Source organism: Pleurodeles waltl, chromosome 8 (assembly GCF_031143425.1).
Source record: "Pleurodeles waltl isolate 20211129_DDA chromosome 8, aPleWal1.hap1.20221129, whole genome shotgun sequence".
Lineage (NCBI taxonomy): Eukaryota > Metazoa > Chordata > Amphibia > Caudata > Salamandridae > Pleurodeles > Pleurodeles waltl.
Window position 1 is genome coordinate 1,402,497,762 of NC_090447.1, and position 21,374 is coordinate 1,402,519,135.

The 21,374-nt window shown below is 45.8% G+C and overlaps 1 protein-coding gene across 2 annotated transcripts in view; it reads right to left on the minus strand.

Annotated features, from left to right (window-relative positions):
* LOC138248680 (trifunctional purine biosynthetic protein adenosine-3-like) overlaps positions 1-21,374 on the minus strand; it is a 329,279-nt gene that overhangs the window by 139,361 nt on the left and 168,544 nt on the right. For both annotated transcript variants that reach the window (XM_069202471.1, XM_069202472.1), the window contains 2 exons: positions 19,563-19,657; positions 14,927-15,036 (listed from right to left, as the gene is read on the minus strand). In XM_069202471.1, the coding sequence (XP_069058572.1) occupies positions 14,927-15,036; positions 19,563-19,657 (205 nt within the window). The remainder of the gene's footprint in view (positions 1-14,926; positions 15,037-19,562; positions 19,658-21,374) is intronic.

The window sequence follows — 21,374 nt, forward strand, 5'->3', positions numbered from 1 at the left end:
CACAGCAAAGGCCTCCCTCTCAATGGCACTCCAACGCTGCTCCCTGGGGAGTAACCTCCTGCTAATGAAAGCAACAGGCTGGTCAAGGCCATCATCATTTGTTTGGGACAAAACTGCCCCTATCCCATGTTCAGAGGCATCTGTCTGCACAATGAACTGCTTAGAATAATCTGGAGCTTTTAGAACTGGTGCTGAGCACATTGCTTGTTTCAGGGTGTCAAAGGCCTGTTGGCATTCCACAGTCCAGTTCACTTTCTTGGGCATTTTCTTGGAGGTGAGTTCAGTGAGGGCTGTCACAATGGATCCATATCCCTTCACAAACCTCCTGTAGTACCCAGTCAAGCCAAGGAATGCCCTGACTTGGGTCTGGGTTTTTGGAGCTACCCAGTCCAGAATAGTCTGGATCTTGGGTTGGAGTGGCTGAACTTGGCCTCCACCTACAAGGTGGCCCAAGTAAACCACAGTTCCCTGCCCTATCTGGCATTTGGATGCCTTGATAGAGAGGCCTGCAGATTGCAGAGCCTTCAAAACCTTCTTCAGGTGGACCAGGTGATCCTGCCAGGTGGAGCTAAAGACAGCAATATCATCAAGATAAGCTGTGCTAAAGGACTCCAAGCCAGCAAGGACTTGATTCACCAACCTTTGGAAGGTGGCAGGGGCATTCTTTAAACCAAAGGGCATAACAGTAAACTGATAATGCCCATCAGGTGTGGAGAATGCTGTTTTCTCTTTTGCTCCAGGTGCCATTTTTATTTGCCAGTACCCTGCTGTCAAGTCAAAGGTACTTAAGAATTTGGCAGCACCTAATTTATCTATGAGCTCATCAGCTCTAGGAATTGGATGAGCATCTGTCTTGGTGACAGAATTGAGCCCTCTGTAGTCCACACAAAACCTCATCTCTTTCTTTCCATCTTTGGTGTGAGGTTTGGGGACTAAGACCACTGGGCTAGCCCAGGGGCTGTCAGAGCGCTCAATTACTCCCAATTCCAGCATCTTGTGGACTTCCACCTTAATGCTTTCCTTAACATGGTCAGATTGTCTAAAGATTTTGTTCTTGACAGGCATGCTGTCTCCTGTGACCACATCATGGGTACACAGGTGTGTCTGACCAGGGGTTAAGGAGAAGAGTTCAGGAAACTGTTGTAAGACTCTCCTACAATCAGCTTGCTGTTGGCCAGAGAGGGTGTCTGAGTAGATCACTCCATCTACTGAGCCATCTTTTGGGTCTGATGACAGAAGATCAGGGAGGGTTCACTCTCTGCCTCCTGATCCTCATCTGTTACCATCAACAGATTCACATCAGCCCTGTCATGGAAGAGCTTAAGGCGGTTCACATGGATCACCCTCTTGGAGCTCCTGCTTGTGCCCAGGTCCACCAGGTAGGTGACCTGACTCTTCCTTTCTAGCACTGGGTAAGGGCCACTCCATTTGTCCTGGAGTGCCCTGGGAGCCACAGGCTTCAGAACCCAGACTTTCTGCCCTGGTTGGAACTCAACCAGTGCAGCCTTTTGGTCATACCAAAACTTCTGGAGCTGTTGGCTGGCCTCAAGGTTTTTGGTTGCCTTTTCCATGTACTCTGCCATTCTAGAGCGAAGGCCAAGTACATAGTCCACTATGTCTTGTTTAGGCTCATGAAGAGGTCTCTCCCAGCCTTCTTTAACAAGAGCAAATGGTCCCCTTACAGGGTGACCAAACAGAAGTTCAAAGGGTGAGAATCCTACTCCCTTCTGTGGCACCTCTCTGTAAGCAAAAAGCAGACATGGCAAGAGGACATCCCATCTCCTTTTGAGTTTTTCTGGGAGCCCCATGATCATGCCTTTTAATGTCTTGTTGAATCTCTTAACTAAGCCATTAGTTTGTGGATGGTATGGTGTAGTGAATTTGTAAGTCACTCCACACTCATTCCACATGTGTTTTAGGTATGCTGACATGAAGTTGGTACCTCTGTCAGACACCACCTCCTTAGGGAAACCCACTCTGGTAAAGATACCAATGAGGGCCTTGGCTACTGCAGGGGCAGTAGTTGACCTAAGGGGAATAGCTTCAGGATACCTAGTAGCATGATCCACTACTACTAGGATGTACATATTTCCTGAGGCGGTGGGAGGTTCTAGTGGACCAACTATGTCCACACCCACTCTTTCAAAGGGGACCCCCACCACTGGAAGTGGGATGAGGGGGGCCTTTGGGTGCCCACCTGTCTTACCACTGGATTGACAGGTGGGGCAGGAGAGGCAAAACTCCTTAACCTTCTGGGACATATTGGGCCAGTAGAAGTGGTTGACTAACCTCTCCCACGTCTTGGTTTGTCCCAAATGCCCAGCAAGGGGAATATCATGGGCTAAGGTCAGAATAAACTCTCTGAACGACTGAGGCACTACCACTCTCCTAGTGGCACCAGGTTTGGGGTCTCTGGCCTCAGTGTACAGGAGTCCATCTTCCCAATAGACCCTATGTGTTCCATGTTTCTTGCCCTTGGACTCTTCAGCAGCTTGCTGCCTAAGGCCTTCAAGAGAGGGACAGGTTTCTTGTCCCTTACACAGCTCCTCCCTTGAGGGTCCCCCTGGGCCTAAGAGCTCAACCTGATAAGGTTCAAGCTCCAAAGGCTCAGTTCCCTCAGAGGGCAGAACTTCTTCCTGAGAAGAGAGGTTCTCTTTTTCTGACTGTGTTGTAGTTGGTCTCCCAACTGACTTTCCTTTTCTCTTGGTAGGCTGGGCCCTTTTTCCAGACTCCAGCTCTACTTTTTCACCCTGTGCCTTGCATTGTGCTCTTGTTTTTACACACACCAGTTCAGGGATACCCAGCATGGCTGCATGGGTTTTTAGTTCTACCTCAGCCCATGCTGAGGACTCCAGGTCATTTCCAAGCAGACAGTCTACTGGGATGTTTGAGGAGACCACCACCTGTTTCAGGCCATTGACCCCTCCCCATTCTAAAGTTACCATTGCCATGGGATGTGCTTTAGTTTGATTGTCAGCATTGGTGACTGTATAAGTTTTTCCAGTCAGGTATTGGCCAGGGGAAACCAGTTTTTCTGTCACCATGGTGACACTGGCACCTGTATCCCTCAGGCCCTCTACACTTGTCCCATTAATAAAGAGCTGCTGCCTGTATTTTTGCATGTTAGGCGGCCAGGCAGCTAGTGTGGCTAAATCCACCCCACCCTCAGAGACTAGAGTAGCTTCAGTGTGGACCCTGATTTGCTCTGGGCACACTGTTGATCCCACTTGGAGACTAGCCATTCCAGTGTTACCTGGATTGGAGTTTGGAGTGGAACTTTTCTTGGGACAGGCCTTGTCTCCAGTTTGGTGTCCAGACTGACTACAGTTTCGACACCAGGCCTTTTTGGGATCAAAGTTTTTACCCTTGTACCCAGAATTGTTTTGTGAAGAGGCTCTGGGCCCACCCTCCTGTGCAGGTTTTTGGGGGCCTGTAGAAGACTCTTTACTATTTTTGTTTTTGGCTGTCTCACCACCTTTCCCCTGGGGAGGTTTTGTGACCCCTTTCTTTTGGTCACCCCCTGTGGAAGTTTTGGACACCCTAGTCTTGACCCAATGGTCTGCCTTCTTTCCCAATTCTTGGGGAGAAATTGGTCCTAGGTCTACCAGATGCTGATGCAGTTTATCATTGAAACAATTACTTAACAGGTGTTCTTTCACAAATAAATTGTACAGCCCATCATAATTACTTACACCACTGCCTTGAATCCAACCATCTAGTGTTTTCACTGAGTAGTCTACAAAGTCAACCCAGGTCTGGCTCGAGGATTTTTGAGCCCCCCTGAATCTAATCCTATACTCCTCAGTGGAGAATCCAAAGCCCTCAATCAGGGTACCCTTCATGAGGTCATAAGATTCTGCATCTTTTCCAGAGAGTGTGAGGAGTCTATCCCTACACTTTCCTGTGAACATTTCCCAAAGGAGAGCACCCCAGTGAGATCTGTTCACTTTTCTGGTTACACAAGCCCTCTCAAAAGCTGTGAACCATTTGGTGATGTCATCACCATCTTCATATTTAGTTACAATCCCTTTAGGGATTTTCAACATGTCAGGAGAATCTCTGACCCTATTTATGTTGCTGCCACCATTGATGGGTCCTAGGCCCATCTCTTGTCTTTCCCTCTCTATGGCTAGGATCTGTCTTTCCAAAGCCAATCTTTTGGCCATCCTGGCTAACTGGATGTCCTCTTCACTGGAGTTATCCTCAGTGATTTCAGAGTTGTTGGTCCCTCCTGTGAGGGAACCAGCATCTCTGACTATTATTTGTGGAGTCAGGGCTTGAGAAGCCCTGCTCTCCCTAAGTAGGACTGGAGGGGGGGAATTTCCCTCCAAGTCACTATCTTCATCCTCTGAGTTGCCACCCTCAGAGGGGTTGGCCTTTTCAAACTCTGCCAAAAGCTCCTGGAGCTGTATTTTGGTAGGTTTGGGGCCTATTGTTATTTTCTTTAGTTTACAGAGTGACCTTAGCTCTCTCATCTGTAGATGGAGGTAAGGTGTGGTGTCGAGTTCCACCACAGTCACATCTGTGCTAGACATTTTGCTTCTAAAAGTTGGAATACTTTTTAAGAATCTACAACTAGTTCTAGGTTCTAATTCAAACTTTTACAAACTTTTAAACTCTAAAAGAAATGCTAAACAGGATCTAACACAAGGCCCTAGCAGGTCTTTTAAGAATTTAGAAAACTTTTCAAATTGCAAAAATCAATTTCTAATGACAATTTTGGAATTTGTCGTGTGATCAGGTATTGGCTGAGTAGTCCAGCAAATGCAAAGTCTTGTACCCCACCACTGATCCACCAATGTAGGAAGTTGGCTCTGTATGTGCTATTTCAAAGTAAGGAATAGCATGCACAGAGTCCAAGGGTTCCCCTTAGAGGTAAAATAGTGGTAAAAAGAGATAATACTAATGCTCTATTTTTGTGGTAGTGTGGTCGAGCAGTAGTCTTATCCAAGGAGTAGTGTTAAGCATTTGTTGTACATACACATAGACAATAAATGAGATACACACACTCAGAGACAAATCCAGCCAATAGGTTTTGTTATAGAAAAATATCTTTTCTTAGTTTATTTTAAGAACCACAGGTTCAAATTTAACATGTAATATCTTGTTTGAAAGGTATTGCAGGTAAGTACATTAGGAACTTTGAATCATTTCAATTGCATGTATACTTTTCAAGTTATTCACAAATAGCTACTTTAAAAGTGGACACAGTGCAATTTTCACAGTTCCTGGGGGAGGTAAGTTTTGGTTAGTTTTACCAGGTAAGTAAGACACTTACAGGGTTCAGTTCTTGGTCCAAGGTAGCCCACCGTTGGGGGTTCAGAGCAACCCCAAAGTTACCACACCAGCAGCTCAGGGCCGGTCAGGTGCAGAGTTCAAAGTGGTGCCCAAAACGCATAGGCTATAATGGAGAGAAGGGGGTGCCCCGGTTCCGGTCTGCTTGCAGATAAGTACCCGCGTCTTCGGAGGGCAGACCAGGGGGGTTTTGTAGGGCACCGGGGGGGACACAAGCCCACACAGAAATTTCACCCTCAGCAGCGCGGGGGCGGCCGGGTGCAGTGTAGAAACAAGCGTCGGGTTTGCAATGTTAGTCTATGAGAGATCAACGGATCTCTTCAGCGCTGCAGGCAGGCAAGGGGGGCTTCCTCGGGGAAACCTCCACTTGGGCAAGGGAGAGGGACTCCTGGGGGTCACTTCTCCAGTGAAAGTCCGGTCCTTCAGGTCCTGGGGGCTGCGGGTGCAGGGTCTTTTCCAGGCGTCGGGACTTAGGTTTCAGAGAGTCGCGGTCAGGGGAAGCCTCGGGATTCCCTCTGCAGGCGGCGCTGTGGGGGCTCAGGGGGGACAGGTTTTGGTACTCACAGTCGTAGAGTAGTCCGGGGGTCCTCCCTGAGGTGTTGGTTCTCCACCAGCCGAGTCGGGGTCGCCGGGTGCAATGTTGCAAGTCTCACGCTTCTTGCGAGGAGTTGCAGGGTTCTTTAAAGCTGCTTCTTGAGACAAAGTTGCAGTCTTTTTGGGGCAGGTCCGCTGTCCTCGGGAGTTTCTTGTCGTCGTCGAAGCAGGGCAGTCCTCAGAGGATGCAGAGGTCGCTGGTCCCTTTGGAAGGCGTCGCTGGAGCAGAGTTCTTTGGAAGGCAGGAGACAGGCCGGTGAGTTTCTGGAGCCAAGGCAGTTGTTGTCTTCTGGTCTTCCTCTGCAGGGGTTTTCAGCTGGGCAGTCCTTCTTCTTGTTGTTGCAGGAATCTAATTTTCTAGGGTTCAGGGTAGCCCTTAAATACTAAATTTAAGGGCGTGTTTAGGTCTGGGGGGTTAGTAGCCAATGGCTACTAGCCCTGAGGGTGGGTACACCCTCTTTGTGCCTCCTCCCAAGGGGAGGGGGTCACAATCCTAACCCTATTGGGGGAATCCTCCATCTGCAAGATGGAGGATTTCTAAAAGTTAGAGTCACCTCAGCTCAGGACACCTTAGGGGCTGTCCTGACTGGCCAGTGACTCCTCCTTGTTATTCTCATTATTTTCTCCGGCCTTGCCGCCAAAAGTGGGGGCCGGGCCGGAGGGGGCGGGCATCTCCACTAGTTGGAGTGTCCTGCGGTGCTGTGACAAAGGGGGGAGCCTTTGAGGCTCACCGCCAGGTGTTACAGCTCCTGCCTGGGGGAGGTGTTAGCATCTCCACCCAGTGCAGGCTTTGTTACTGGCCTCAGAGTGACAAAGGCACTCTCCCCATGGGGCCAGCAACATGTCTCTAGTGTGGCAGGCTGCTGGAACTAGTCAGCCTACACAGACAGTCGGTTAAGTTTCAGGGGGCACCTCTAAGGTGCCCTCTGGGGTGTATTTGGCAATAAAATGTACACTGGCATCAGTGTGCATTTATTGTGCTGAGAAGTTTGATACCAAACTTCCCAGTTTTCAGTGTAGCCATTATGGTGCTGTGGAGTTCGTGTTTGACAAACTCCCAGACCATATACTCTTATGGCTACCCTGCACTTACAATGTCTAAGGTTTTGTTTAGACACTGTAGGGGTACCATGCTCATGCACTGGTACCCTCACCTATGGTATAGTGCACCCTGCCTTAGGGCTGTAAGGCCTGCTGGAGGGGTGACTGACCTATACTTGCATAGGCAGTGAGAGGCTGGCATGGCACCCTGAGGGGAGTGCCATGTCGACTTACTCGTTTTGTTCTCACTAGCACACACAAGCTGGCAAGCAGTGTGTCTGTGCTGAGTGAGAGGTCTCCAGGGTGGCATAAGACATGCTGCAGCCCTTAGAGACCTTCCTTGGCATCAGGGCCCTTGGTACTAGAAGTACCAGTTACAAGGGACTTATCTGGATGCCAGGGTCTGCCAATTGTGGATACAAAAGTACAGGTTAGGGAAAGAACACTGGTGCTGGGGCCTGGTTAGCAGGCCTCAGCACACTTTCAATTGTAAACATAGCATCAGCAAAGGCAAAAAGTCAGGGGGCAACCATGCCAAGGAGGCATTTCCTTACAAGGTTTAATTGCGCAGAAGTACTTATTAAAGTCAACGCTAACCACTGTCTTATGTTCTGAATCCTGAGTCTGTGCTTCTCCAGATCAAGCACTCTTAGAAAATGCCTACCAGTGTGAATGACATGTGAATCCTACACCTTGTAGTCCACTGTAAAGTGCTTCAACACCCTACACTGGTATGAGAGGTGCTATAAAACAAATGAATTGCATATCACGGAGAGGCTATGGAGAGATGAGAGGCCCTTATGGTTGTATTTCCTTTCCCCCAACACATATTTATGTGAAAAAGCTTTCTCAGATCTTTATGTTCCTAAAAAATAAAAACAGAAATCACTTGGGAAATTCAGAATCTGACCCGAGGATTCAGCTTTCCTAAATACAACCAAACACTGAAAAGCTAGTCGACGAGATGCAGCACCAACCTTCCCATTAACATTGTTTGATTTTTTGCATATTTTTTCCATATAAAAATAATATATCTTTAGCAATTTGAGTTTTTGTTTGGTGTGTACTTGTTTGTGTATTTTTTGCAAAATAATTTTTTTTTGTTTGAAATTTTAATTGTACAAATTGCTTGGGGGTCCCGGGCTTCCAGTAATGATTCAGTGGGGGTCCTAAGGAGTCAAAAGGTTGGGAACCACAGCCCTATAAACATCCAACCCGCCCCACGCACAGCCTTCAGACGTGTGCGGTGGGGGTTGGCCACAAGCCTGGCCTTGCGGCCAACCCCCTATAACCAACCAATCCCGCACCACGCATAGCCTTTGGCCGTGTGCAGCAGGGATGCAAACACATCCATCAAGGTTTACAGTTGTGGTTTCGCGGATTAAAACAAATATTACAAAAAAAGATTTACAGCCAGTTACTCTGCTGTGCACATTTGTATTCACAACAGGGGGTCAGGTTACCTCTACCCTGACCCCATCATATCCATTGCCCCCCACATTTCAGCCCCAGGGTCCGTTACTGTGTGTCTCGGTGTAAGTGTTGGTGTGAGAGAGTCTGTCTGGATGTCAGAGTGGGTGTAAGAGTGTCTGTGTGGGTGTGTCTGGGTGTGAGAGTGTTTGTCTGGACGTTTGAGTGGGTGTGTGAATATATATGGAAAATGTTACTTATCCAGTAGACATCTGTTTGTGGCATGAAGTGCTGTAGATTCACATGTTCTGCATTCTCCTGCCATCTAGTGTTGGGTTCGGAGTGTTGCAAGTTGTTTTTCTTCAAAGAAGCATTTTCGAGTCACAGAATCAAGTGACTCCTTCTCTGTAATACTGGGCATGGGCATGGGCATAGAGTCCTTTGTTACATTGTTTTCCCACTGGTGGGTGAGAGAAAGTATAGAAGAAGTATGTATAAAGAGATGTTCATGCAAGTGTATGTACATGTGTACAAATATATACAATTATAAAGTAACTGAAATGGCCAACGCTTCCGGGAAAGAGGGAGAGCATGTGAATCTACAGCACTACATGCCATGAACAGATGTCTACTGTGTAAGTAACAGTTACCATTCAATGGTATGTGCGGCTGTAGATACACATTCCCTGTATAGACTGTAAACCAGTCCCTCCATGAAGCGGTGGCTAGCCTATGGGAATTACAGTTTTCTGGAAAAGTGTTCTTAGGACAGCCTGCCCTACATTGGTTTGCTGTCGTGCTAGTGCATCTATACAGTAATGCTTTGTGAAAGTATGCTGTGTAGACCAAGTGGCTGCTTTACAAATGTCAGCTAGAGGGATGTTTCCAAAAAACACCTTTGTGGCACCTTTCTTCCTAGTAGAATGTGTTCTAGGAGTCTGAGGCAACTGTCTCTTGCCTTAACAACACGTTTGTATGCAGTTAACAATCTACTTAGCTATATTTTTTGATACTGCAGTACCTCTATGCGGCACTGAAAACGCTACAAAAAGCTGTTTAGTGTTTCTAAGGGCCAGATGTAGCAAAGGGTTTTTCCCATTCTGTGTCAATGGAAAAATGTGTTCGTACATATGGCCCTTAATTCTTTAGCCCTGTCAATGTAATACATGAGTGCCCTTTTGACATCTAAAGTGTGGAGCGCTCTTTCTGCCACCGAGACTGGCTGTGGAAAGAAAACCAGCAACTCAATGGTTTGACTGATGTGGAATTGAGACCACTTTGGTAGGAATATGAGATTTGAATGAAGGACCACCTTGTCTTCGTGCATTTGAAAGACAGCTTCCTATAAAGTTATTGCCTGGACCTCACCCACACATCTGAGTGATGTAATAGCAACAAAAAAGGCCACTTTCCAAGAAAGGAACTGAAAGAGACATGAATGGAGTGGTTTAAAAGGAGAGCACTTGAACCTAGTGAGCACAATATTAGGACTCCAGGATAGGACTGGGGTAGTCTATATGGAATTATCCTTTTAAGTCCTTCTATTCTATGAAGGCTTTAATAACTGGGATTCTAAACAGAGAATTTTGCTGTCTGTTTTGTAAATATGCAGCTATTGCTGCAAGATGTAATCTGATTGAAGCATAAGCCAAGTTTGCTTTTTGCAAATTAAGCAAATAGCAAACAATATCTTGAACTGATGCTTTAATGGGGTGAATGTGTTTGGTCTGGCAGTAGTAGACAAAACGTTTCCATTTTGCTGCGTATCAAGCTCTAGTTGTTGGCTTACAAGCTTCCTTCAGAGCGTAACTGGAGATAACCAAACGCTATGACCTAGGGAGCCATATTGCAAGGTTGAGTGACTTAGGGTCTGGATGTCTGATTTGTCCTTGGTCCAGTGTGAGAAGGTCTGGCCTACTGGGGAGCTTCTCGTGAGGAACCTACAAGAGGTCTAGAAGTGTTGTAAATCAAGGCTGACGTGCCCAAGTAGCAGCTAACAGGATCATGCTGAGTGATGTTTGTCTGAGTTTCAGAACCACAAATGGAATGAGTGGGAGAGGTGGAAAAGTGTAAGCAAATATTCCTGACCAATTCATCCATAGAGCATTGCCCTTGGACAGTGGGTGAGGGTACCTGGATGCGCAGCTTTGGCATTTTGCGTTTTCTGCGGTGGCGAATAGATCTATTTGAGGAGTTCCCTATTTCTGGAAGTATTTTTGAAAGACATGCGGGTGGAGTTCCCGTTCATGGACTTGTTGATGCATTCTGCTAAGCAAGTCTGCAAACTCGTTGTCCGTTCCCGGGAGACACTCTGCCAGCAGTTGAATGTGGTGGTGATGAGCCCACTCCATATTGTTTGTGTCAGTTATGATAACTGGAATGACTGTGCCGACCCCCCGTATTTGTAGATAATACATGTTATCAGTCCACACTAACACAACTTTGTGAGGAAGGAAAGCTTTCAGGGCTAGAAATACTGTTTGAAGCTCCAGATTATTGATGTGCATGGAATGGTGATTGATATCCCAGAGGCCCTGGATTGTGAAGTCCTGAAGATGTGCGCCCCAACCCGTCAGGGATGCATCTGTGGTCAGAATGAGCTGAGGAACAGGGCCGCGAACAGACCGCCTTTTTAACAGATTGGTGGAGTTCCACCATTGTAGAGAGTGGCAAGTTTGGCGGTCTATCAACATTAGATTCTGAAGGTGACCCTGTGACTGAGACCACTGACGAGACAGACATTGCTGTAGTAGAAGCATGTCTAGTCTGGCATAAGGGACAATGGCAATACAGGATGCCATCATCCCTAAAAGACACATGATAGTCCTAACTGTGTAAGTGTGATTCTCCTAAAATTGAGGAAGAAGATGCTGGAAAGTGTGAATGCGGGCTCGATTGGCGTATGCCAAGTCCATCTCCGCATTGAGAATGGCTCCTAGATATGGTTGAATTTGAAGAGGTTGTAGGTGGGATTTGATGGAGTTGATTGTGAACCCTAATTTGAGAAGAAGGTTTACTGTGGTTTGAGTATGGGATTGACACTGTTGTAGTGGCTGGCTTTGATGAGCCAGTCATCTAGATATGGGAACACATGTATTGTCTGTCTTCTGAAGTGTGCTGCGACAATGGATAGGCACTTGGTAAATACTGTCGGAGCGGGTCCGACTCCAACAGGGAGGACTTTGAATTGATAATGTTTTCCTGCAACCACAAACCTTAGGTATTTGCGGTGTGCATTGTTGATGGGGATGTGGAAATAGACATCCTTTAAATCTAGAGCCGTCACAAAGTCACACTGTTGAAGGAATGGAATAACATCCTGAAGAGAATCCATGTGAATGTGTTCTGAAAGAATGTATGGATTTGGGCGTCTGTGATCCAATAAGGAACTGAGAGAACCGTCTTTCTTGGGGATGAGGAAGTACAGTGAGTATACTCCTGTTCCCGGATACTGTAATGGGACAGGTTCCATGGGCCATCTGAGGAGTAGAGACTGAACTTCTTCTTTTAGAAGGGCAAGATGTTCGTGAAATAACTTGTGTGTGCGAGGGATAACGATTGGGTGTGTGGAAATGAGCTCTAGACAATAACCATGTTGGAGGACCTATTGGTCTGATGTTATCTCTGTCCATTGTGTCTGATAATACTGACAGAAGCCCTCTACAGGTAGTGTTTGGGGTTTGGGGAGCTGAATGTAGTCAATGTTTTCCAAATGAGGCTGAGCCATGGGTGGTAGTGCTCTTGCCTCTGCTTCTGAAATTGTTGCCTCTATATGTCACCCTGAAAGAACCTCAAGCGTAAGAGGTTAAGGCTTGTGTAGTTTGGGAGGTGGATGTGTCAGAGGTCCTAGATGGTCTAGAACCGCCTCTGTATGCTAGGCGACAAAAAAAAACCCTGTGTGTTTGGGACTGAAGAGCCCTCATGACCATTGTCTGTGTGACGAAGGATCCATGGAAGCATAGGGAGGAACTGAATGTCTCTGTGGGTGGTGGTGAGTGTATCAAATAAAAAGTCCTGTTCTACTGGGTCTTTATGGAGCTGCACATTAGGATAAGTGGCTGCCCTAGCAATAACCTGTAGGTAGTTAGTGGTATCCTCTAGAGGAAAGGGTTGTGCAGGACACAAATCCGGTTCCATGCTAAAGATAGGATCTGGTTCATAAGAGTCCCCAGGATCTGGCCTTGATCTTTGTCCCCTAAACATTCCTTTACAAACAAAGGTGAACCCTGAGGGGTGAGATCTCCTGCAGTAGGAGAGGCAGTAGACTGAGGAGGAGAAGGAGGTGGAGGGGAAGCCGGAAGGGGAGCAGAGAAAATGGTGGTTGAGGAGGTAAAGGTTTGGCTGAAGAAATGGTGGCCTTGTCCTTTAATGTCTTTTTTTGGGGACCGTGAGGTGTCCAAGACCTCCTGGAAAGTTAGCTTCCTCTTAAAAGTTACAGCGGGGGGAGCTACAATACGTCCTGTTCAAACAACCGGCGCCGTTTAGCATTCATGGTTTCTAGTATGGGCTCAATAGGAGACGGTGTAGTGGAGGAGTGACTGGAATTCATTTTCTCTGAAGAAATACTGTATTTTATTTTCGGTACCAATGATTTCGGTCGGTGGACCTTTTTCGATGCTGAACCTTCTCAGCTCGGAGCAGAACCGATTGGTCCCTATTGTTTGCTGGTTGTCGCTCATTCCGAAATGCAGCAGTAGTCTTCATTATTTTTTGGTGCCGAGCCGATTGACAATGCAGTTGAAACTTCCTTCCGGGACCGACCATGGTCTGGTGGCAGTGGTGGTCTGGGGACCTCAGTAATGGCTTTTTTGTGTCTTAGTGGTGGCAGAAGGGACTACAGTACTCACTTGTTGCACCAATGTCACCTCTTGGCTCTCTCTATCGGACTGAACATCGGAGTCCGAATCGTGAATCGAGACTGCCTCCTCCTGCTTGACCTCCTCCTGTGCATGTTCTTCCCCGAAGATATCCGGAGTACCTTCTGGTGATTTATGTGCCACCTCCAGCCTGCAAGCTCTTCGGTCCCAAAGGGTCTTCTTCGATCTGAATGATCGATACACCTCTCAGGTAGCTTCTTGGTGATCCGGTGAGAGGCACAAGTTACACACCTGATGATGATTGGTGTGTGGAAACTTGGAGTGGCACCGAGGGCAGAAAGGAAACTGTCAGTTCCATCATTGTTGGATTTTTCTTCAATGCCGTGTCGAGGTAGGCCCAAAGTCGGGTGATGGGCCGCCCTGGAGGGCATGCGGTCAGTACCAGACCCTTGGTCATTCGCGGCGTGGGCTATCAGTCAGGTGGGCCGCTCCCCGCAGCCAATGGTCTGCACAAGTGTCAGAGATGCACCCTCACACCCTCTGGTTTGCTGCATTATTCCATATGCTCTATTCTCTATATGGGGACTGTGACGTCCAAGTTGTCACCAGGGCTCTGATCAGGGTAGCTGGGTCCCCAGTTCTACCACATGTCACGTAACGGTGTGCTTATCGAGCTGTGGGTCGTCACAGCTATGTAGGCCCCAGAGGTGTATACAGCAAAGTCTCATAGGAGGGCAGAGGGTATGTTCCCAGGTTCCAAGCCGCTGGGCACCAGACCTTGACCTCAATCATCATAGCACGACCCCACAACACTCAACCGCCGCTGTCAAATTGCCAATGAGTCTTGGACCAACCCATTATGCTGGTGCGAGACATTTTGGGAGGTATAGATACGAAGTGTTGAGGGTGAAATTCCTTCACGACTGAGGCACCAGGATCTACTGCTAAGGATAACTCACATCCCCTCGGTGTTGTCATAGGGCTGGGCTGTTCGCCTAGACACGTCAGTAGCCACAACCATCTTAGAGCTGGCATGGGGGATCGCTCGTTGAGTCAAGCCGCTTTTCACAGTAACAGTAGTCTTCAGAGCGGAATGTGAGTGCTCCATCCCAAGAGACATTTCCCTACTCGAATCAGCTGGAAAACTTATTTAATTGTGGCCAGGGCAAGTAGCTCGCAGATTCAATAGGCGGAGTAGTACAGAGGAGCTCCTAACTGGCTGCCATCTTGGTCACAATCCCCCCCTCCCACCCCAGCATAAATACTTTTAACGTAAAAGTTCACCTTTTGCTGCAGCATATTTCTGTGATGAGCATTACAGGTCTAGAAAAGCTGAATGCCTTCAAGGTTTCTGAGAAAAGTGGTTCACACATGTTGCAGCATGCTCATTGGGTGGGTATGCAGGGTACGTATGCTCTAGAATCTCAAAATATGTAGCCTACCTTTTTAAAACTGCATTTCATTTTTTCAACCAATCAGATTACAATAACTACAACATTGTAGCAAATTACTAAGGACACTTTTTGACATCAATCCTTTTTCAACAGGTAGGCTGCCACTGACCAGACTCTCCAAAATATGGGTTTTTAAAAAGCCACATGCACGGAGGATTCAACCTTTGAGAAAAATACACGGAGAAATGCATAAGAATCTCATCCCTGGAATGTGGTGAATGATAGCATCTGTAGCAACAAAGCAAAGACAGTTTTATTTAAACATGTAATGAAAGAATGTGAAATTAGTTTAACATTTCACTATTAACGAGTTACCTTGAGCTTTGTTCCAACACCATCTGTGCCCGACACCAGAATAGGATCGGTATAACCCGCTGCTTTGAGGTCAAAGAGACCTGCAAATCCACCCAGTTCAGGATTGCAGCCTAACAAACATGAAAAAGCAACATTCTAAAACCTTGCGAAAGAATAACACATAAAACAAATTTACAGAGGAGATGAACAATATTCGATTACGATCCACATAAACCACTGATTCAGCGATAATGTCGGGAGGGAAAGGTAAGGCACCCTTGTTGCCCCCTGAGAGAAAAGCACCAGGTGCTGGGTATGTGGTTCTAGAATACCGAATGTTGGAATGCAAAACTTAAACTGATTCATTATAAATGTGTGTAGTGTTTTGCAAAAGTGTGGACTGAGCCCCATGTAGCAGCACAACATACAGACATGGAGTTTCTTTGGACAACTAGCAGGGGCAGTCTAGGCCCTTGTGAATGTGCCCTAATACACTTCTGGTGATACATTTTTGCCAGCGGATGGCAGATCTTGATTGAAAGCACACCCTAGTGAGAGATATGCTCCTGCAGAGCCTTCTTCTGCCAAGCAAAACTCAGACAACTGAACATCTAAGCAATACTCTAGGAGCCTATCTAGGTAAAGGCTGACATCACTTTTAGGACTGAGTTGCTGCAACTGCTCATTGTCCTTGGAGGGATGAGGAGGAAGGGAATCCTGCAAAGTGATGGACTGAGCAATGTGAAATGGAGAAACAACTTTGGGAAGGAAAGTTATACAAGTGTGAAAACCAAATATCAGGGAACATCATAATGAAAGGTAGATTCACAGAGTATCTAAAGATCACAGACATCTTTTTCGCCTTGAATTGTGAAGCCACAATAAAGAGGAATACTAAAGTCAACTTCCACTGATGCATCACAGAGAGAAAAGGTGGAAAAAGATAATTCAATGCTTTAATGAAATGTAAATCTAAAATGATTTGAACAGTGAGGACTAATACAACAAACACTGAGAGGACCCACATAGCCTTTCACTGGGCCGTAGAGAAGTCCTTGCTTTGCTAAGTAAAAAGTAATCTATTCGACAGTTTGGCCTACCTCTATAGAAGAACTCGATGCTATGATGCACACTCCGCAAACCGCACAAACAGACTTTAATCATAGTAACCGTGCTTTCAAGGTGACATCCATGACCTCCAGCGGGGAAGATCAGAAGAGCTCAGTTTTCTCCGATCAAGAATGGAGATTAAATAGTCGAGGTTGTTCTGCAAAACCTAGCTCATCTGCAGAGAAAACAGCTCCTCCCTCCATAGCAATGTTCCTGGCCTGGCAAGACATGAGTATACCTGGTGAGAAACAAAAGGCATTGGTCTCCTCACCTCAGACAAAGATCTTGCTTTCATACGATCTTCATCTCCCGATCGGGGGAGTGAAAGGGAAAGCATTTTTATTGAACTTGGCCAAAGAGGCCTGCACCACAAGGATTTGTTTTGACAGGGGCATCAAAAGACATTCCTGATCCTCAGAGGTGGGCTGCGGTGTCTGTCAATCTGTCTGTTCAATGGCAGTGCCATAAAAGGTTTCTACCAGGCAGCTATAGCAGAATCAGAAGCATCCCATTAAAAGGAAGCAGGGATTCTATCCAGGTAGAGGGTGGTTTTTAAACTAAGTTAGCAAATAGTATTTGACCCCATTGGTATGTAGGACAAACTGCAAGGAATCAGCCACTTTCCATTTGAAACGTTACCCCCAAGGGTACTCAATGTCATGTTCAGGCAGAAAAATCTAAAACGCTCTTATTTTGGAAATCCAGATAAAACCCAGCACCTATATACTGAAGAAATTGTCAGCCTCCATGTCATTTTTGGCTAAAGCAGGCAGGGCATCAGATATGACACCTCATGGGGGAACCCTGTATTTCTAAGCACCTGGGTTGTGTGTATGTATGTATGTATGTGTGTGTGTGTGTGTGTGTGTGTGTGTGTGTGTGTGTGTGTGTGTGTGTGTATGTGTGTGGGTGTGTGTGTATGTGTATATATGTATATATATATATATATATATATATATATATATATATATATACACACACACACACACACCCACACACACACACACACACACACACAATGGGCTTACAGAGTCATTAATAAAAGCACACAATCATGGATCAGTTACTGGCTGCAGTACACAACGTTAGCTGGGACAGAGTTATATTTAAATACGATTGTCCCCACTACAATCTTTATGCAAGTTCAAAACTGAGGATTTGTCAATAATTTTCCACCCTCTAAAAAGATTCAGGTTCAACACAAATGAAATTCTTTCAAGTATACAAACACTGGCCATGGATTGAGAGCTTTTACGGTTACTGCCAAGGCATCAAGTAGGGCATCAGACTGAGTCAAAAAAAGGTCTTCATTCAATCACATTTCTGTGGACTCAGGAGACGCTCTGCCAATGTTTGATTTTCAGGAAAAACCTGCACTCCCATTCTGGCTGTGGTCAAGATTTGTTCAGTCAAGTAAGGGTACTTAGGATCCTCCAAAGGAGATGCTCAAAAAGCTAAACTGCTGCTGCATATAACATTGCTGACAAAGTGCCAGTACAAGTGAGGAGAACAGTCTTCAGCTTCAGACACAGAAAACAGACTTAGGCTTTGCCCGTGGAACTGCAGCAGCCACAGGATAACTTCCATGCGAGTGGAGACACCACAAGGAAGAGCCACTTCTGGAGCCACAGGTAAACCACGGAGACAAGTGGTACTCCAGAGGGTGAAGGTTTAGACTGAGTGATCCCCAACATAGTCTGCTTGAATGCCACAATCTTTCAAGCATTAGAAGATGGGGCCAGAAATTAGGGAGGCATTTTCTTGAGAATTGATACTGGCCCAATTAGGATATCAATATGGAGACGGGGAAGAGCGTGGGCAGCTCTAAAAACTATCCCAAGAATTCGATCATTCCCGAGGAGGCAGAAGAGCCTTCTTTCCTGTATCTCCTAATTTTTTCGGATGGGATGTTTTTTGTGAGAACGTTCACTCTTCAGAGACTTGCCTGCTGGAAGCCAATGGTAAAGCAGGAGATCTAAAACAAATGTGCTCTCCCTGACAAGTCTTGGCAATAAACAGCTTGGCCTCTCTCTCCTTGATTACCTTAATGTGCACAAGAGCACCTTTGATACATCTGTTAGCATTGGGCTGGATCCAGAGGCACTACAGACACACACTATCAGATGCTGGAGGCAGACTTTGCTCCCAACATGACAGGGAGATTTTAAGGTCCGACATCTTCAGTTGAGCGTGGGCAAGTAGGTACAGTGGCAAGAATATTGGTGGAAAAATTGTTACAAATCCAAACAAGAGAGATCTGATTCCACTTATCTGAAATGCTCAAACAAAAAGCAACTGACGTCAGCACACAAGGTGGCGACCAGAGTTGTCATGTCTGGTCAATAGAGCAGGGCCGTGGCTTGAGATTTGCGGAATAACCTGACATCACTAGAGAACAGCTGCTGGAGAAAAAGCTTCTGGATCCAGTCTAGTTCCTGGTCAATATTCAAAAGATTAACAATTTGTGGACAGAACTATTCTTATAAACACTTTAAGGGCCTCATTTCGAGTCTGGTGGTCACAAGACCGCCAGACTAGCAGTGGATGGCGTTGAGACCGCCACCAATGCGGCGGTCCGAGCATCTCAACACAACCCTGGCGGTCGGGCCACCAGGAGGTGGCGGCGGTCCTTATCCGCCAGGGCAGTGCTGAAAGCAGCACTGCCTTGGGGATTACCACCCTCTTCTCCGCCAGCAGTTTCAAGGAGGTACCACTGCCATGAAAATGCTGGCTGAGAACAGGTGCATTACAAGCCGGAGACAATGCTGTAGGCTGTTTCCCGCTAGGCCAGCGGGCGGAAACTCTGGTTTCCGCCCGCTGGCCTAGCGGGAAACTCTTACTGGGGTCGGTGGGGAGGTAGCCTGTATGGCGGCAACCTCCCCGTCGGACATTCACTGTTAACCCACAAGGTTAAGAGTTCAGGGAGGAGTGGCTTAGAAATGAACAGGTGTTAGGAACTTTAATCTACCTATGCTGCTTATGTGGCATGATTAACATGTTCCTGGATCATGTTAGTTTCCTAGCAAAAGATTTGAGGTGCACCACAGTTTCTTTGGCCTAGCACCCATTGAAAGGAAAAATAAGTTTATGACTAAAGTGTAATTTTATGACTAAATGACTTGTTGATTTGTTCTGCATTGCTTTGCGTTCGAGCTGAAAAAAGCTCCAAACTTCAATTATTGGTTTGCAGATGTCATACATTGTTATGGGGTAAAAGCAAGGTCAGAACCACCAACTATACCGGTTATGAAGTCAGGGGCAGAATATAGATATTGTATAAGGTGTATTTTTTTTTTTTTTTTTAAACATCCTGGATTTTCCCTTTGATTAAGGCCCTGATCTGTATTGTTAGGCTGATTACCAATTGATGCACCTAAATACACAATACACAGTTTTTTTCAATTTCCATTTACTTGCCCGACAAATCTGAATGTACATCAATGCTGTTTTAATTGCATTATCGAACCAAAGAGTTGAAAAAAGAACCAAAATAGATAAATGAATTAGAAATACATGCATTTCTACCTCTTAGAGTTATGTGTCTTACCTGGTCTAGCAGTGGATGCAGCCAATGGTTTGATCTTGTGAACCAAAGCATTACCAGCCTCAATATCGACTCCACTTTCCTTATATGTCAAGCCTCTGAAAGAAAAACATCAAAGAAGTATTCTACACACACGCTGGTATTACAATTGTAGGTTGTTTGCCCTAAGCCTTTGTGTTAAACTAGAGAAAACATGCTTTTCTGATATTCAGTCTGACATGGTTTCTTTTGTTGCCTTGGTATGCTGTAATGACAACAAGGCTTTATTTGGCCCAAACTAAGACTCCACTATTTGGAATGAATATATGGATAAAAGCACCAATGTGAAACTTGAGGCTCAGAAAGAGAAGGTAGTCTGACTAGGAATCCCCATCATATGCAGAAATAAAAGTCAGCTCACGATGAGAGATAAGGGAAACATTGTTTGTAAAGAAGGCTAAACAAGAGGGCTTTACAACAAAGGCTTTACAAGAAAATGCCTTTACAATGAAAGTCTTTTACAACCATTTCTTTTTTAAACAGGTATGCCTTTAACACGTTAACAGTATACTGCAGGTAAGTTAAAAGCTTATACATATATATATATATATATATATATACACACATACACACACCCACACATATATATTATTAGGGGTTTTGGGTGGTAAGGGAGTTGTTAAGGTTATGCGTTTTTGGGTAGTACAGGACTATTCAGGGTGGGTATGTTTTTTTGCGTGGTAAGATAATTTTTAGGGTGGGTATGGGTTTTTGGGTGGTAATGAAAATGTCACTTACCCAGTGTACATCTGTTCGTGGCATCAGTCGCAGTAGATTCGCATGTTCTGCAATAGCTCGCCATCTGGTGTTGGGCCGGAGTGTTACAAGTTGTTTTTCTTCGAAGAAGTCTTTCGAGTCACGGGACCGAGTGACTCCTCCTTTTGTCTCCATTGCGCATGGGCGTCGACTCCATCTTCGATTGTTTTTCCCCGCAGAGGGTGAGGTAGGAGTTGAATTGTAGTAATAGTGCCCATGCAATGGAGTGACTAAGTATGCACTTATTTAAGGTTGAGATGATACATATATAAATAATTGAAGGTAACTTCCAAACTGCTACAGGCTCCCGGGGAGGCGGGTGGGCACATGCGAATCTACTGCGACTGATGCCACGAACAGATGTACACTGGGTAAGTGACATTTTCAGTTCGATGGCATCTGTCGCTGTAGATACGCATGTTCTGCAATAGACTAGTAAGCAGTTATTTCCCCAAAAGCGGTGGATCAGCCTGTAGGAGTGGAAGTAGTCTGAAATAATGTCCTTAATACAGCTTGACCTACTGTGGCTTGTTGTGCGGATAACACGTCTACACAGTAATGCTTGGTGAATGTGTGAGGCGTAGACCATGTGGCTGCCTTACATATTTCTTGCATTGGGATGTTTCCTAGAAAGGCCATGGTAGCACCTTTCTTTCTGGTTGAGTGTGCCCTTGGTGTAATGGGCAGCTGTCGTTTAGCTTTAAGGTAGCAGATTTGGATGCATTTAACTATCCATCTGGCTATACCTTGTTTTGAAATTGGGTTTCCTGCATGAGGTTTTTGAAATGCAATAAAGAGTTGTTTAGTCTTTCTGATGTTCTTTGTTCTGTCAATGTAATACATTAATGCTCTTTTGACATCTAATGTATGTAGTGCCCTTTCAGCTACGGTATCTGGCTGTGGAAAGAACACCGGAAGTTCCACTGTTTGATTTAGATGGAACGGTGAAATAACCTTTGGCAAAAATTTAGGATTGGTCCTTAGGACGACTTTATTTTTGTGTAGTTGTATAAAAGGTTC